General features: G+C 39.6%; 1 protein-coding gene across 3 annotated transcripts in view; it reads right to left on the bottom strand.

Annotated features, from left to right (window-relative positions):
- Positions 1-19,873, bottom strand: part of LOC124789544 (protein tumorous imaginal discs, mitochondrial-like) — a 110,126-nt gene that overhangs the window by 37,084 nt on the left and 53,169 nt on the right. For all 3 annotated transcript variants that reach the window (XM_047256943.1, XM_047256941.1, XM_047256942.1), the window contains exon 4: positions 2,583-2,751. In XM_047256943.1, coding sequence (XP_047112899.1) covers positions 2,583-2,751 — 169 coding nt within the window. The remainder of the gene's footprint in view (positions 1-2,582; positions 2,752-19,873) is intronic.

Here is a 19,873-nt window from a genome sequence, read left to right as displayed (position 1 = left end):
GACTGCTTACACCACGCTTGTCCACCCTATTCTGGAATATTGCTGTGCGGTGTGGGATCCGCATCAGATGGGACTGATGGATGACATCAGAAAAGTACAAAGAAGGGCAGCTCATTTTGTATTGTCGCGAAGTAGGGGAGATACTGCCACAGACATGATACGTGAACTGGAGTGGCAATCATTAAAACACAGGCTTTTTTTCAATCACCAGTTTTCTCCTCTGATTGAGAAAACATTCTGTAGGCACCCATCTACATAGGGAGAAATGATCATCATGATAAAATAAGAGAAATCAGGGCTCGCACAGAAAAATTTAAGTGCTCATTTTTCCCGCGTGCAGTTTGAGAGTGGAATGGTAGACAGAAAGCTTGAAAGTGGTTAACTGAACCCTCTGCCAGGCAATTTATTGTGAATAGCAGAGCAATCACATAGATGTAGATGTGGATGTGGAAGGGCCACCAGCATCTAAACATTTTCAGTTAAGAGGAACTATGAACACAATGTGTCTGGTGCAATAAAAGTGGCATTAATTTGTTTTGACGTATGAAAAATTTAATTATTGTGATATTGCAGTGCCTTTTATTCTGAATTATGATGCAAAGTTCCTCTGGACATGCACACATGTTAAAACAAAAAGGCACTGTGGTGACTACAGCCGTTATGAAATATATTTAATGTATTCCCTACTGCGAGTATGGACAACCATCAGCTGTATAATGGAATGACGACAATGAAAATTTGTGCCAGACTGGTACTCGAACCCAGATTTCCTGCTTATCGCAAGCAACATTTTACTACTTGGCTACCCGTGCACGTCTCATGGCCAGACCCAAACTCCCATATGCTGTCAACCATGCATCTACAACCTGCACATATACATCCATTATGTAAATTCCAGTAAAGGTGTAGACGCATGGTTGACAACATATGGAAGTTTCGGTCTGGCTGTGAGTCGTGCACAAACAGCCAAATGATAAGGCAACCACTTGCGATAAGCGGGAAATCCAGTTTCGAGGTCCTGTCCAGCACAAATTTTCATCGTCATCATTCCATTCTACAGCTGATGGTTGTCCACATTTGCAATTGCAAATACATTAAATGTATTTAATAATGGTGTTGTGGCTAATCATCTCTTTGCTTTGATATATATGTTACTCTCTGCCTTTGGTTGCTGTTCTTTACCTTGATCAGAATTGTGGTTGTGATTCGATGCTTGATTTGTAAAAAGAAGAAGTCCGGTACTGTGGCCTTCCAGGATTTTTTTCAATTTAAACTTCTTAAAACATTATTTTAACACTTTTCTGAGCATTTGTGTGACCACAACATTTGTTTTATACTGCTACAAAAGCAGCAAAAGTTCTCTCATGCCACATCTCAAAATCTGTAGTTCTGATCTTTTTCCTCAGAGGTACTGGTGCGGTGTACTGGTGCATACCACCACAAATCAAGTACTGTTGTGACTAATTACTTGTAAACTGGTATTACTTATCCAACTGTGGATGCACAGTTCTTACCTAGAAAATACTGACAGAAACATGTAGTTTTTAACAACAATTTTGTTACGATTGTTTGCACTAAGTGTTATCTCTTTGCCCATTTCACATACATACATCATCCACGAAGAGTACCACCCACGTATCTGGATGGTTGTGCAGTGTAACACTATCTCGCTGTATGCAAGATCTCTCCTATCAAACAGCTCTTGAATGACATAGAAAATTTAATATTTAAGTATATCAGGCTACAGTTGACAAACTGATTAATCCTCACAGTGACAGACAAGACCAGACAAAAACACATGGTAGATTCAGTTTCCTATCCATGCAAACATATTGAGCCTTGTTACTTGTTGGTTTTTACACAACCATTCCTTAAGTATTGGATTATAACAGACCAGACAACTTTCCTCCAAACTCCTCATCCTCACTCCTTCAACCTACTTCCAGTACTCACACATAAATATGAGTCATCCTCACTCCCCAGTGTAGAGTGATCTTGAGATGTTCATTTTATATCATTGCTTATGGACACTGCAAACAGGACTGTCAAACTCAAGTTTATCTGTAAAACTGGAAATGTTTAAAGTGTTTGTGGTTCAGTTCCAAACTCATTCTTACATTGTTACTGTATATCTCTAATGTTTTTGTAATTCTAGAACCACTTTCATGTAGCATTGCACCTCATTTCCGACATTTCTTCTGTGCTCACAATATGCAGGTTACCCATGATACTTCACCATCAACTGATTAAACTACACAACTGCACAGGCATCATTATTTCATATTAGAATAGCACACCCTCCTCTCCCGCTCTTAAAAAAATATTTACTATCAGTGAGCATAGTCTTTTACATCTCCTGTTGTATATAATTTACACACTTTCTGTCAATATCATAGAATGCGATATTACAAATTTTGTAAGACATGTTTTCAAAAAACTCACTGTAGCAATGACAATTCCCATTTGAATACATTTCCAAGGAAAGAATGCACATTTTTAAGACTGTTAATGGCATAGATTTCTACCCTGTGCAGCTTTCTCAAATACGAGCCAATAACTTATGTAACTTCCTATAGAAATACCTGTTGTTATTGTTTCCATCCCTGTGCCATTACAGTAAGAACATTTTGCTGCTTTTGTTCCAGGTTCTGCTCGGCTGCCATGACACTTAGGACATGTATCAACCATGTTCAAAACAACTTCTTTGTTAACACCACGAGCTGCTTGTGCAAATGTGAGATCCAATGTTATCTGGAACAGACAATACAGACAAAATCATATGAAATGGCATTAGCATAAATTAAAAAAATACTTTAACTGTATGTCATGACCATGACTTATCAAACTACAACAAGACCCAAAATATCTAGAGGTAAAGGGCAAAGAAGTGAACTGTCTCAATCAAGATGTTACAGACTGTATTTTTACATAAAAGATTAATTTATTTTTCGGCTTAGTGTCTTTCCCTGTGAGTAGACGCTACAAAATTTCTTTCCCACAGTCAAAACACAATTGAGGCAGATGAATTGCACCTATAAGACTATATTTTGCGAACTTGAGCTTTTCTCCCATATTTGTTCAATTGTTGGGCCAAAAACCTCACCTAGTTTTTGTAAATTACAGTTTTACGTTTGAAAATAATCAATAGGAAGAATAATTTTTGTATCCCAAAATGTCTGACCAAACCCTTCTGGCAGATGAAATTAGGTTCACCATTAACTGACCTATCAGCTTTCCACACTGCACTGATTTAGTTTTGGTGTGAAATATTGAACAGAAGTCTCAATCTCTGTAACAAATCTACACAGAAAACGATTCGATTCTCTTTAAATCACCCCAAACATTACAGAATAATTCATTTTCTGATATTTTACTTTTCAGGTAAGATTTACCATGTACTTCCTTCTGACATGCCTTTGGCCTCAGTTGTTTCATTCACATTTTATTGCAAATTGTGCAATGACATTATGTACTTTCCCAATGTTTCCATCTGTGGTTACAGTGTGAGACATCTTTCATGAGAAACATTTTGAAAAGTAGACTCATCCGACTTCAGCCAGCCACCACTTTACTAACTGATGACACTGAAGCTGCAAACATTTTGCAAAAATTAGAAAACCTTGGATGAATTTCTAATGGAAAAAAACAGCTTTGAGGAAACAATAAAGACCTACTCTTTATGAACTGATGCATCCCTAGCTTGTATAAAAAAAAGGTCTTAAAATATTACACAGAAACATAAGCAAATGAGACCAAATGGTTACCGTATTTACTCGAATCTAAGCCGCACTTTTTTTCCAGTTTTTGTAATCCAAAAAACCGCCTGCGGCTTAGAATCGAGTGTAAAGCAAGTGGAAGTTCTTAAAAATGTTGGTAGGTGCCGCCACAACTAACTTCTGCCGTCGAATATATGTAGCGCTACACAGGCATGCTTTGTAGGCACAAAGATAAATACTAGCACCAACACTGCATTTTCATACGTTATCCAACGAAGTAAATACAAATTCCTTATTGTTCATTTTCGAATGTAGCAGAATTTCAATGTACTACGAAAATCCAACTGGCAAGACTGTTTGGGATGTTTGTCAATATGGCCAACACTACGTTCTGAATTTTTTCCTACCTGTGAGAAGAGATGGTTGCTAATAGGAACCTGATGAAATGTGAATCACATGCAGTATTCTCTTCACCATAAGAATAACACGAATATAAACATTTTGCCATGTATTCTTTCGTGTTTGCTGCTATCTCGTTTAAATCCTGTCTGCCTAATAAACTACGAAACTAGGGTGAGACAACAGCAAACGCGGAAGAATATACGTATCGTGTCATGTTTATATTCATATTATTCTTATGCCTAATAGTGATACAGTCAGAAATGAAGCACGGCAACTGACTAGATTTTTAAATCTAAGATGACTAATTTCTGTGCAGAATTTGATGTATTAAAGAAGCGGCCGCAAAGATTTTCAAACGAAGAAAAATTTTCGCCTAACTCTCGTTCAAAACATATTCTATGATACGCAGTCTATTATTTGGTTCTTGTTGATCATTATCAAAGAAAGCAGCAGTGTAAGTAACAACAAATAGCACTCTCTTGCCATTGTTTCGCTAATGAGACAATTCCTCTCTTTTTTTATTGTAAGCAGCGGTAGTGCGCACAAAAGCGAGCCATGCCGCGATCGGCGACAGGCCGTAAACACACACTATCAGAATGCGACAAACAATGCATGACGCCTATAACAAAGAAAACGGCACTTATCAGATCAAAGCAAAATAAGCAATGGATTCAAACCAGACGAAGCACGTGAAAAAGGAAGGGTACCTGTATAAATACGGATGGAGCACCTGACGCATAGCTAAGGATACCTGGTAAAGCTTAACTGCTAAGCTTACGACTCGAACCAAACTACTGTAGCTGTATCGTCATTCATTCCACCTAAACTGTGTCTCATATTACAATGGACGAACTTTGTTTCGATTTGGAGGTGCGGCCTAAGACTTTTCTCTCCCCTTGAATTTCGAGTCTCAAATTTCAGGTGCGGCTTAGATTCGGGAAATTTTTTTTTCCCTTTATTTCGAGTCCCATTTTTCAGGTGCGGCTTAGATTCGAGTGCGGCTTAGATTCGAGTAAATACGGTAGTCCCTGCTCCACCAGGAGACATCGCACTGCACCATGTAACATGGCCTCAAACCTTTATAATGGCTTCAACCTGGTGAGGAAGAGAGCCCACAAGTTTCTTCAGGCATTCCATATCCAACTGTAGCTTCTCATTGATGAATACACACTACAAACCTATCATGCTGATGGATGTGTATTGCTCTGTTTCACCTGCTGTTCTAAACGGTCCTATATATTTACTGTGGGGTTAAGATCAGGTGATTTAGTACACCAATTGGGGTGTGGGAGGATACCTGACTGTTTGTCAAATCAGAAGACATCCTAACACATTAAGAGGAATCTGTACAAGAGGGACCAAGTCATCATATAATAAACTGTCTCAAACCATTACCCTCAAAAATGCTGCTCGTTAAACACCTAATTGGGCCATTGGTGCACTCGAAAGCTTGCATCATTCATAAAGAGGAAAAATACTTACTCATCAAAGCACAATGCACATTTGCAGTCAGCTAGTGTCCAGTTTCTGTAGTATGGCCTTTTAAAGACATGAGAATGGTGGCCTTTTGTGTGATACCCTGACTCCAAAAATCCACTGCATGCAGTTCCCTTTGCAATTTTCACTCGGAAAAAGGTTGACAGGAACCAGCATTCATTGACAGAATGAATTTATTTCCGGTTCAAACTGACTGCCACTAATAAGGTGTAATGATTGTTTCCAATCTCTTTTGATAAGTATCTTTTTACAACCCTGTTCTTAAACTGTGTTATATGGCAAACATGATATCTCCTTTCTGTATTCCGTCATATCTCCATGTCAAGCTATCTCACTGCGCTGGTTCCATACACCAAATTGGACCATATTCACCATTTCATAGTTAGCAGTGGAAGGTCAAAAGAACAACATGTGCCAATTCTACAGTATTTATAGTACTCTTTTTAAGTAAGTGACTAACATTGTGTACAGCAAGCTTACGTTGTAGCGTGCTTTCTTTAATGTCTATATAAATATACATATTTACAACAAAACTAATCATTAAACTTTAAGTTTTTATTTACAATGTATTACAAAGGCTTTGGCTTCACCATCAAGTGGCAGATCCAGTATTTGTTGTTGTTGTTGTTGTGGTCTTCAGTCCTGAGGCTGGTTTGATGCAGCTCTCCATGCTACTCTATCCTGTGCAACCTTCTTCATCTCCCAGTACCTACTGCAGCCTACATCCTTCTGAATCTGTTTAGTGCATTCATCTCTCGGTCTCCCTCTACGATTTTTACCCTCCACGCTACCCTCCAATACTAAATTGGTGATCCCTTGATGCCTCGGAACATGTCCTACCAACCGATCCCTTCTTCTAGTCAAGTTGTGCCACGAACTTCTCTTCTCCCCAATCCTATTCAATACCTCCTCATTAGTTACGTGATCTACCCACCTTATCTTCAGCATTCTTCTGTAGCACCACATTTCGAAAGCTTCTATTCTCTTCTTGTCCAAACTAGTTATCGTCCATGTTTCACTTCCATACATGGCTACACTCCATACAAATACTTTCAGAAAGGACTTCCTGACACTTAAATCTATACTCATGTTAACAAATTTCTCTTCTTCAGAAACGATTTCCTTGCCATTGCCAGTCTACATTTTATATCCTCTCTACTTCGACCATCATCAGTTATTTTACTCCCTAAATAGCAAAACTCCTTTACTACTTTAAGTGTCTCATTTCCTAATCTAATTCCAGTATTTATGTTGTAGGTTTTTGTGCATTATGATGTGTGAAGGTTATTACAACCAGTAGATATTACTTTTACACCTTTCTACATAAATAAATACTATGCCTAGTTACATATGTAATTCATATAATAAAAAAAAAAAAAAAAAAAAAAAAAAAATAATATGTATTGCTTCATCTGAATTCTGCGTTTTACTGTATAAACAAACAGGTTTGTAATTTGATCTATTTTGAAAAATAATATACACTACTGTATACACAAGGAGAGAATCTATAACGAACAAAATTAAGTAGGATACTCCGCATACAAGGTGGTTTGAGAGAAGGGTACTCCCCATGTGAGGTCCTTTGAGGAAAAAGGCACGTCTCACTAAGGTTCTGTATTACTTTTGAGCAGTCATTATCATTCTTAATTTACAATTACATCTGGGTGTAGCTTTAGGTTTCTGTACATTTCCACTGTTTACAGGATATTTAGCTTTAAGCCTTTTGGCTGAGTATGCAAAATGATATGTGCTTTAGTCATGTCTTATTTTGATTGACTGATTAATTGACAGGGTTTATGGGACCAAACAGTGAGGTCATCAGTCCCGCAATTCCGAAGATACTCACAGAAGAAAGAGGGTCCACTGAAAGTGTACGGATCACGTCAGGGGGGTCAAATTACAAAATAATGAAGTTAAAACACACATACTAGAAGACATAAAAGGTGATACCAAATCTAAAAACTGGAAAAAAAAGGGGGGCAGTCTTTCCATGGCGGAGTGGTCATGGTCATGTTGCATTTTGTGTCCTGTTTTATACAAATGGGTTGTGACAGCTGACTTACTGTAATTCTTCAGCTGAATGGTTGCCATGTGTTCACAAAATCCGTTGTAAAAAGCTTTCATTGTCTGTCCAGTATAGAAGCTTTCAGAAATAAACAGTATCTGATATGCTCCAGTTTTCTCAAATTTATCTTTTTCATTTCTCACATGTTGTGGTGTTATTCTGAACTCATTTTTTGTTGAGAACCAGATGTTTATCTCCTATTCCTTTAGGGTTCTTGCTATCCAGTCTGAGATGGTAACACTACATGGCGTGCAATGGTTTTTTTCCGCTAATTAGCTTTGCCACTTTCTACCTTCCTTTTTTTTTATCATTCCATTGGTGATTTTAATTCCGTTGCCATTTAGTTGTTGCAAACAGCTTTATAATATGAATTTCTGTGCAAGTATATATCTCCCATCACAGGCACTGTTACTGTTCTCTGGATTACATTCCTGAAAACTGCTAATTCTTGTGATACAGGATGACTTGAGGTGTTGTAAATTGTGTTTTTTTTTCTTTTTCTGAAGAGTCATGCGTTTGGAGAGTCAGGCAATTAAAACTGGTGCAAGAGACAGGAATTCGCGTGAAACTGATCTCAATGTCTTGTCTGGAAACTACTTCAAACAGATGGATATACAAGAGCAATTTCTTAGGCTTCCTAGTGACTAACAGAACTGAACTTTTCTAATCAGTTAACACAGAGGACACCAGTGATCAAAAGGCTCTTGTGGCATCCGTGACCAAGACAGGACTCGCACAAGGGGAATATTTATGTAAAGTCAGCTGTGCAGTGGATGGACATACTGCTATGGTGTACATGCAGCAGTCCACACAGAACGGAACATCTGAGGCGTTTCACCGCTTACCAGCCACATCACTCATAGTGAGACAGAAATCACACAGTGGCAGCCGCAGTGCTATTGACAGTTCACATGAGTGGTGTGAGAAGAGGTGCTAGCTGATGGCTGTTGGTGCTGGGAGTGGAATGGTCACGTGACAGCAGTGTATGTTGCATGTGTGCAGCTACAAAGTGACTTCCCCAATGTATCCTCTAGAGACAGGGAATATCGACGAACAGATTTTAATAATGGATGTAGAGAAGAGGCCTTGTTTTTGGAATGTAAGGACCAATGATTTTAATGAGAGAAACAAAAAAAGATACCGCATGGCATTACATCTGCTGTCTGCTGGGAATTATTTCTTGATTTCACAAAGCATTCAAGGAGGGAGGGAGGGAGGGAGGGAGGGAGGGGGGGGGAGAGAGAGAGAGAGAGAGAGAGAGAGAGAGAGAGAGAGAGAGAGAGAGAGAGAGAGAGAGAGAGAGAATCTGTTGGTAAATTTCTCTTTTCATTTCAGAATTACAACAAAATTTACAATTTAGTTTCCCTCAAGGATATTAAGTATTTCTGTTCATACACTCGCTACCAGTGATAAGTTTCTCAAAACTCCTACATTTATCTTATTGCTGACATGTTACATTTTGCTTCCTCTGACTCAATGTATCAAAAAGATTAATTCAACTGCAATTACAATGGAATCCAACAACAAGGTTAAAAAAAGGCCATGCAACTAAGGACAAGGCAGATCAAAAGTTTACGAAAATTCACAATGATGTGATTTCTGAAGTATTCCCGGTGTTACTGATCAAAGGTTAGATGTCTGGAAACATGTCTAATATAATTCACAGTTGTTATAAGGATAAATATTTAATTTGTTAAATTATTTTATTATAAACAAGTATGAAAAATGCAATGGATATAAATAAGAACGCAATGAGTACAGGTAAGAATGAAACTTTGGTGGCATCATGCATTATAAATTCTTACAAGGTGCGGCAGAAGATACTCAAAACTACTTTTGTGAGGAATCCGCAATAAAGGTATTGATTAGTTTGTACCACATTAATTAAGCTGCATGATTGCCTCGGACAATTACATTACTGGAAAGAGTGATACATTACTAAAAACAAAACATGAAGCATAACACGTTCAGTAAGCACTGACCTAAAACAGGTTTTTGGCTAGTGTGATTCAATAGAAGCAAATTAGTTTGTTTTACATATGAGATGAGTTTACAGGTACAGCTACTGAAAATAACAATTGATATAGAACAATCAATGTGGTACTTGTATATGATAGCTCATATTCTGACTTACATATCCTCAGATTTTACTGTCCTGCCAAGGCACTTTAGCACCTGCTCTTAAAAAATAATTTGCCATTACATTTCCATTTCTTACGGCTGACGCATTTCTTCTTCTTTCAGCAAAGACCATGGCACACTCAAATCCTTTCACAATAATTGTTTATTCAAATTGGTGACTGTCTCTCTCACATATGTAATAAATGGAGAACACAACCTGCTTTAGTTGTATCAACAACAAAATCCTATTTAACATTCATCAATTGCTGGAAAACACATTACATGTGTTGTGACTCGCCAATCATTCATTCAAAGTGCCGCCGTGCAATTACGTGCGTCCTCTACATGCGGTGCTGTCTGCCTGCCATGCAGCAGCCACACCACCTAAGCGGCTAGCTGGCCAGCATCCGCCAGACTTGGACTCAGTGCTTATTTGAATGTTACCGTGTTCACATGTCTTGCTTGGTCAACTTGCCCTGAGACTTACATGTGTTGTGTCGTTTTTGAAATATGTGTGTTCAACTTGACGTTATAACAACTTGTTTGACAGCACAGCAAATTCTCATAGTACATGTTCTTGGAGCCCAACTCCTTTGTGACCCGGCCTCTCATGGGGAAAGATAAGCCTGTGATACGACTGGAATACGAAGTGCTGGGTGGATGGATTGGTCTTGCACCCGGGTCTTCCACAGGGACATCCCTGTGGAAAGTGGTAGAATTTGGGTGTTGTACAGCGATGGACTAGGATGTTGTGGAGGTTGGGTGCATGACAGAACACCACTTTAGGAGGGGTGGGAAGGATCTTGGGATATATGTCCCTCATTTCAGGGCATGATAATATGTAATCACAGCATGTCATATACCAGCTCTGCTGCAATCATTGCACAGTTTTTTATACTGATATAACTACCAATCAGCTGTCCACCAGGATGAATGACCACTGCCACACTGTGGCCCAGAGCGAAGAAGACCATCCAGTGGCACAACAAGCAGCTGAGTATAACATGCTTAATTTCAGTGGCTGCTTCACAACCTGAGCCATGTGGATCCTCCCCTCCACGACCGGTTTTTCTGAACTGTGCAGATGGGAGTTATCCTTGCAACACATCCTCTGCTCCTGAAATTATCCTGGACTCAACCTAAGGTACCTACCGTCCATACCCTTCACCCAACAGTTTCTATCCCCTCTATCCTACCAACTCCTCCCTATTTGTGCCCCTCACCCACCCTGTGTGCCATCCTCTGCCAATGCAATGCAATGTACCTGCCTGCCTTTCACCTTCCCCGCTCCTCTCCTTTTCCACCCCTCACCCCACCCACGGTGTGGGCTGTGTTTGGTGGCAGTCTTGTCATGTCGCCTTCCATCTCTGCACACTTGCGAGACAGCACTCTTCTCTCCCCTCCCATCTGTACCCTGCTATCCCTTCCCTGCCTCCTCCAGACTGCTACATCCATTCCAAGTGACAGTTGCATTCCAGCCCAGGCTGCCGGAGAGGGCATTCATGTGTGCATAAGGCGTGCTTGCTTGTGTGAATAAAAAGTTTGTGTGTGTTTGCTTTTCTCAAGAAGGCTCTGGCTGAAAGCTAAATGTATACGGGGCGTTCAAAAAGAAATGAGCCAGGATCTGGAAAGTGCAAACCAGTGACAGGAGGGTAATATTGTGGAGTGTGTGACGAGGTGTGGTTCCGACCAAAGTGTGGAAGTTCACAGCCCGTCACTAGAGTGCATGCGTGCACATCACGTTGACTATACACAGTTAGCAGCAGCATGCATCAATTGTCCAACGTTGCCAGTAGCATTGCAAATAGTGACATGGAGGTATCAAAAGAAGAGCAAAGAGGTGCTGTTTGTTTTCTGACAACGGAAGGGGTAGGAGGAATGGACATTCATCAACAAATGTCACAACTGTACAGTGAACACTGCATGTCCCTTGCAAGTGTACAAGCACTTCAGGGAGGGACGGCTGTCATTAGCCGATGATGCACGGTCTGGAGCACCATGCTGCATTACCAATGACATCGTCCAGCAGATGGATGCACTCATTACCCAGGACTGCTAAGTGACAGTGAAAACCACAGCCACGGAGGTCGGCTTGAGTGCCCGAAGTGTTCACACCAGCATTAAGGAACGACTGCACATGCACAAAGTGTTTGCCCAATGGATGCCCCACAGTGTTCAATCACACCAGGAAGCATGTTGAATGGCCCACTGTCTTGCTCATCTGCAGTGCTCTGCTTGGGAAGGGAATGCGTTCCTGGCACGAGTGGTGGCTGGAGATGAGTCATGGTGTCATCACTTCATATCAGAATCAAAACGATAAAGTCTCCAGTGAAAGCATTCAGGGTCACCACCACAAAAACAAAGCCAAGGCCATCCACATGAGAGCAGGAAAATATGCTGACATTCTTCTTTGACCAAGATGGCCCCCTTCTGATTCACTTCCTGCAGCACGGGACAAACAATGAATGCCCAGCATTATTCGCAAACCTTGACCACCCTTCACCAAGTGATCAAATCAAAATGACCAGGCAATCTCATCCATGGGGTCATTCTCTCCACAACAATGCAAAGCCTCATACAGCCAACACAGTAGCGGCACTCCTGTGGAAATTCAGATGGGAGGTTCTTGGCCTCTCTCCCTGTGATTACGCCATTTTTGGTCCCCTCAAAAAGGCTCTGAGGGGGCAAACGATTCACCTCGGCCGACGACATCCAGCTGTACGTGTGATACTGGATAACATCACAGCCCCAAAAATTTTATGAGACATCCATTCACTGCCTTGTGTCACAGTGGGACAAGTATCTCAACAGCCAGGGTCAATACTTCTAACACACGGGTACTGGTTTCTATAATTATGACCCAAGTTCATTTCTTTTTAACTGCCCCTTCTTTAACAGACTTTCCATTATGCCTGTCTACAACTCCATGTGTCATCTTTACAGTCAATAGCATTCTACCTTTTACCGTATACTTTTGATATTCCAACCTGGAGTTTCTACTGTTTGATAAAACCAAAGAATTATATAATTATTGGTCAATAGTCATTGTTTAAAGTTGTTGAAGATTTTAAATTTGGTGTTTAGTTTGCTTTCTGTTCCCCCCTCCCTTCTTCTGTGTGTCAGGAGACTCAACAAAAGTAGTGTAACATTAGGGACTATTATTGCAACTATTCAAAGGAAATAAAGACATCCGGTTTCAGACTGAAATGCATGTTTGCTGACCAGAGATTCAGTTTCACGTCTACAGGAAAACAGAATAGCCTTTGAATCATTGCTGACAGAAGAAAATACCGGCACTCCAATAACAACAGATGACGTTTTCACATCTGAACAGACTTTAATTGGGCCACCAATCCCACAAAAGAAAATAGCAGTAGGAAGTGTGAAACCTGATCTGGAAGCTAAATATTTGCAAATTTCTGTATAGTCCTCTAATTCCTTCTCCATCCCCTGAGGACGAAGATAAATTGTTTTTCGATTCCTTCTATAGGTACTGAGCCAGACAGTAAGCCCAGAGCTTTTTCAAATGTTAGATACACCAGGAAATATTTACAATCAGGATGCAGCTCCTCAATTAGGGTAGATGAAATGTCAACAGTATCAAGCAGAAAAAACTGTGGCATCTATAGAACAATCACTTTTGTTTCGCAAGACTGTATTTTCTGGAGAGCGAATTAAAAAAAGTGTTGATTTCCTTCTGTTTTTGAATGTCCATTCTGTTAATTTTCGTGAAAGTTCACTGATATATCTTATCTTCAGAAAAGACAGAGTCACATGTAAATTTTCATTTAAAATCAGTTAAGATAAGAAAATTCAACTTGTTCATTTAATGACCTTATTGTTCTCTTTTTTTTAAAAAAAAATTTGACATGTGAAAGTGTTATTAAAAATAGCACTAGATATTACTGAGTTATTTTATTTTCAACTGAGACAGAATACTAATATACTAGAATTTATCTTAAAGTCAAAGCCAACATTTCCACTGAAGGTATAGCTAGTCTCTTGTAGACGCCTTGCTTCTGTAATTCATTTCTTAGCCTGTAATGTAATTCACTGAAGCTTAATAAAGTCATTTTGAAATAGATGAAAAATTTCAGTTCATCCCCTCATACTTCATTAAACAATACATTAAAAGTTCCTTGAAGTAACTGACTACTCATTACTGGACACACCCTGTACTTTTGGTGTATTTTTATCTGTTTCAAAACTTTCAGCCCTATCCACAGCACTACTGCATACTTCAGAGCATTCATTGTGTTTACCAGCTGACAAAAAAAAGGGGGGGGGGGGGGGACGTTCCATCTCCTTGTGTAGATTCCTCGCAGCTGTAAGACGAACTACGTTCATTCTAAGAATGTTTCCCACTGTACTGAAATGAACAGTGTTTTTTTTCTCTCTCTATCTCTTGAATTTCGATTGCCATTTAGTTGCAAATTAAATTTTTATTTGGTTGGCTTTGCTAGTCTTTTTAAACTTTGTCAACGGTAACAGCTACTGAGTGTTTCACTGTTTGTGCAAATAAGAAGAAGCATGCAGTATACAGCTAACTCTGCCCCTTGATCTGCCAATGTCTATCTCTAATTTTAAATTGAAAATAACTACTAATGCAATGTTTACTTAAAATGTGATTGCGACAGACTTCATAAACCTCATATGAAAGAGACACACAAAGCATAATTCGGCACAGCAAGTGGTCATAGCCTTGAGTGTGGCATGTTGTACTTCATCGCGGCCGATTACCAATACATATCATTTATTTACTGGACTGGAAACAATTATGGGTCTCCTTCTGGTGCTAAAACCAATTTTGATGTGTTAGCTACATTTCATATACAACAAGGGAGGATCCAAGTTAACCAAACATAAAATGGCCAGCGAGTATGTTTTTCACTGCAAGCTTTTCAAAAGACGCACAATGTTTACCTATTTGCAGAATATCATGATAACTACGACCCAGTTCATTATCAAGCTGTGATACATGACTATAAGGTTTGAAAGGATCAAATTTTTTAATTAAATAGTTTCCTCACAATCAAACGAGAAAGACTGTATATCACAGAACACATGTGAACCCCATGGGTTTGTTTTTAACAGGGCACAGTGATAGGCAAACAAAGCCCTGGCAAAAGATGTGGTTCAGTTGTTCCAGTCTGGGCTGGTACTGAGTGATGAATGGGACACTCCTTTGTCGTTGGTTCTTAGGGGTGGTGGGAGGTTTGGGGTTGTGAGGGGAAATGGCACGGGAGATATGTTTGCAGAGTAGATCTGGGGGATAGTGCCTGTCTGTGAAGTCCTTGATGAGACCCTCAGCATACTTAGCAAGGGAGTTTTTGTCACTGAAGATAAGTTGTCCCTGGGTGGCCAGGCTACATGGGAGGGATTTTTTGATGTGAAAGAGTGACAGCTGTCAAGATGCGGGTCCTGATGGTGGTTGGTGGATTTAATGTGGACGGAAGTGTGGATGGAGCCAACAGAGAGGATGAGGTCAACATCTAAGAAGGTAGCATGCTGGGTTGAGGAGAATCACATGAAGTGGACAGAAGAAAAGGTGTTGAGGCTGTGAAGGAACGAAGATAGTGTGTCTTGGCCCTGGGTCCAGATCATGAAGTTATCAATAACCAGACTAGGCAGACTAGGGGTTGGTGTTTTGAGAGGCTAGGCAGGTCTCCTCTAGATGGCCCATGGATTGATGTAGTTTTGCTTCATTTAAAAAAAAAAAAAAAAAAAAAAAAACACCTTTTTTTTAGAGGCAAAGTAGATGACTGATATTTGGCTCTCTGCATTTTGTTCTGCAGCTAGCTGCATAGCTACAGGATTCTCTGTGTCACCATAGTACATTTTCCGCTGTGGGAACACTCCACTCACATGGCCTTAGCCTTTATGTGTTATAAGGAATGTTAATAAAGATAGGGAAATATTTTTGCTTAGTAACAGTGACAGGAAACAAACTGCAGAGTATCCGAGTAGTCAATATGAATATCAAACATTCAGCCCCAAGAGCCAAGACGCTGAGTGCAAATGGATAAAATTCAGAAGCACTGCACAATACTCTTTAGATAAGTATCTACTGAGCAAGGGTGTGACAGGTGGAAAAGACTGACTGTGGTTCAATAGCAGTGTTAGAAAGCAGATATAAAAGCAAATAGATTATTTAAATATGTTTTGAAGCTAAAGCAAAGTCTAGTCAACAAATACAAAATGAATGAAGCCAAAATGAGTAAGATCACGCAATGAATTCAAAAATAAACTTTTACCAAAAATTTAACGCTAAATCAGTAAATGGACTGAAATCATCTATGCAGTCACTTGTAACCATGATGGCACCAAAACAATGATAGGGAAGCCTGAAATACTGAAGTCGGTTTGTCTTTTAAATAATCACAGAAATGTCAAAATGGCAGGTATTGAGGTCAGAGAGTGAGAATAGAAAGCTAAAACTGCTGAACAGTGGAGCGGAATCTGGAGATGTGATAACAGTGAGATTGTACAGATTATGTGAAAACAATTGCTCCCCTTCTAGCAGCTACTGTAGGCTGGTGGAGCAATGAGGGTACCAAGCAATTGGAAAAAAAAAACTAGATCATCCCAGCTTTTGAAAAGGATAATCAGGCAGAGTCAGATAATTACAGTCCTACATCACTGAAACCAATCTGTTGTAGAATTATGGAACATTTTCTGTACTCACACTCCGAGAACGAAACTCTCATCTGATATGACCTACTCCACATAAATGTGCAAACAGAAAGCAGCAAAACAGGTTGCTCTATTCATCCATGATCTCCAGAGTACCACCATTTGACTCCCAAAAGGCATACAACGTTGTTCTGTACTATCATTAAGTGAACAAAATGTGAGCTTAAGTATCAAACCAGATCTGTGAATGGCTTCAGGACTTCCTTGCAGACAGAACTCAACACATCATTCTAAAAAGAGCAAAGGTGACAGATGTACTGGTAATTTCATGATTGTTTAATAGGCATGAAGGCACAACAGAAATGCTAAATTCCAGTGGCAGATGCGGAAAGGTTTACTGTTGGAAATAACAGCTCATACAGGTGTTTACCAACACTCATTCTTCCCACTCACCACTTGTGAAGAGAAGAGGGAAGGGGACAGAAGATAGCAGTACTACAAGTAAGATGGCTGTAAGATGGCTTGTTGAGTGTAGATGTAGATGCAGACATAGAACCTTTGTCTTTACTTAGAAGGGGTCATGACTTTAAGGACAATGATGTCAATTTTTTAGTTTCTAGAGACATATTTTGTTTGGAAGACTGTGACTTCAGAGCATTCGCAAGTACAAGTATTTTCACTTAACTCTGTGTATGAATTTGGGTTGCGGCACTGCTCTTTGTAATTTTATGATTCATGTGTTTCATGTGCCTTTAATCTGCATTCATCACTCAAAGCTTTACTGTGACAACTGAACTGAATGTCCAAACTTTCCAGTCCGAGCTGCTGGAAATGATGGTCATGTGTGCGTAAGGCATGGAGATGGGCAGTCCGCTCCTGAATTGATTCAAAGAGCCAGATCTTTCTAAAGAGTGGATGAGGGATGATTCAGAAAGAATGAAAGGTAGCTCATCTAATTTCAAAATGTGCCTCTGGTGGCTGTAATTAGTGGGATGGAAATTCTACTCTAGGCTGCTGCAATGGCACCCTGCCCCACATCCACACATGTGTTTTTTAAATCTCTGTCCGAAGTTACAGCATATAGAGGTCGAATTCAGACAGTTGCTGCCTTTTTTTTTTAATTCTACACGCTTTTTATTTGATCATCTGCCATGTTGGTTTCATCATAGTTGATCATGTTGCTAGGTGGAAAATTTTCCAGCTTTGCCTTGATATTGGAGAAAAACATCTTAACAGTCTCTTGGTTCACTTCTGCACGTGCTCGTTTAATATTTTCGCTTAAGTGAATGGAAATACCTTCTGACTGTTGTTTGAGGAGTAAATGCACCCATTCTTCTCCTGGCAAATTATTATGAAATTTCTTCTCATTTCGGCCAGATTTATCAAGGTACCCTTTAGCTAAATACTAATATTCAATTTAGTGAAGGGAAATCACCAATGTGCAGCCCTCAAGATACCTTGCTTCAATATTCTTCTTCTTCTTCTTCTTCTTTATTTAGCACTGGCTGTCCTCCCATTTTTTTCGGATGTGCTTCCAGCACCTTATTTTGTAGGGTTGATTTAGGTGTACCATACAAATCACACGATAATTTACCACTCTGAATATCACAAACAGTTTTATCTAAAAGTTTCGGGTCATAGTTACACCATACTGTAGCACCTCTCCTGGTCTGACACATTCTTGGCATTGTCCGAAATCACCCCACACAGTAAAAATTTTTATAAAAACCATCGTTATTTTATAACCTTGCACAAGAAACTTGTACAGAAATTGTCTCAATGCTGTTAGCTACTGAGCGCGTAGACAATTACGGTTACAATAACTTCCCGCTCGGTGCAACAATTGAAAGTTTCCACTTTACGATAATGCGTAGATTTTTAACACTGAGACTGTTTGTCAGTTATTCACCTAGGGAAACAAATGACGCAAAATAAAAGTTGTGGAAGCTATAAATGCAATCTTGCACTTAAAATAACTGGCGCACGGATGTTGAAATAAGTAACTCTTTGTTTCTATGCAGTGGCAAAGAGCAAATAAGCCATACTGTCCGAATTCGCCCTGGTGTTCGAAATCACCCCGTTTGATGGTACTTTAAAAAAGCATAATATTTTTAATATGATAGGCTGCTCTTCTCTCTGCATGTATTAGGTATTTGATTGTTATACACTTTTGGTTGGAATTATTGCTTTTCTTCGGTCGTCTTAAATATCTTCTGCCCACTGGGTAATAATTATCACCAATTTTTTTCAACTGTTGTCTTCCATTCTTTTGAAATAATCCTTCCAGCTGTTTCCGTATTCTTTAATCTGCTCATTTATGTTTTCCACTCTCAGTACTTTTCAGAGGGTCTATACAAGGGCGATATGGAAATGGAAGAGAATGTAGATGAAGATGAAACGGGAGATACAATACTGCATGAAGAGTTTGACAGAGCACTGAAAGACACGAGTCGAAACAAGGCCCCGGGAGTAGACAACATTCCATTAGAACTACTGACTGCCTTGGGAGGGCCAGTCCTGACAAAACTCTTCCATCTGGTGAGCAAGATGTATGAGACAGGCAAAATACCCTCAGACTTCAAGAAGAATATAATAATTCCAATCCCCAAGAAAGCAGGTGTTGACAGATGTGAAAATTACCGAACTATCAGTTTAATAGGACACAGCTGCAAAATACTAACACAAATTCTTTACAGACGAATGAAAAAACTGGTTGTTGTTGTTGTTGTTGTGGTCTTCAGTCCTGAGACTGGTTTGATGCAGCTCTCCATGCTACTCTATCCTGTGCAAGCTTTTTCATCTCCCAGTACCTACTGCAACCTACATCCTTCTGAATCTGCTTAGTGTATTCATCTCTTGGTCTCCCTCTACGATTTTTACCCTCCACGCTGCCCTCCAATACTAAATTGGTGATCCCTTGATGCCTCAGAACATGTCCTACCAACCGATCCCTTCTTCTGGTCAAGTTGTGCCACAAACTTCTCTTCTCCCCAATCCTATTCAATACTTCCTCATTAGTTATGTGATCTACCCATCTAATCTTCAGCATTCTTCTGTAGCACCACATTTCGAAAGCTTCTATTCTCTTCTTGTCCAAACTATTTATCGTCCATGTTTCACTTCCATACATGGCTACACTCCATACGAATACTTTCAGAAATGACTTCCTGACACTTAAATCAATACTGGATGTTAACAAATTTCTCTTCTTCAGAAACGCTTTCCTTGCCATTGCCAGCCTACATTTTATATCCTCTCTACTTCGACCATTATCAGTTATTTTGCTCCCCAAATAGCAAAACTCCTTTACTACTTTAAGTGCCTCATTTCCTAATCTAATTCCCTCAGCATCACCCGACTTAATTAGGCTACATTCCATTATCCTTGTTTTGCTTTTGTTGATGTTCATCTTATATCCTCCTTTCAAGACACTGTCCAT

The sequence above is a fragment of the Schistocerca piceifrons genome, chromosome 3 (genome assembly GCF_021461385.2).
Source record: "Schistocerca piceifrons isolate TAMUIC-IGC-003096 chromosome 3, iqSchPice1.1, whole genome shotgun sequence".
NCBI lineage: Eukaryota > Metazoa > Arthropoda > Insecta > Orthoptera > Acrididae > Schistocerca > Schistocerca piceifrons.
Note: the sequence above shows the minus strand (reverse complement) of the source record. Positions and strands in the feature narration are given on the sequence as shown.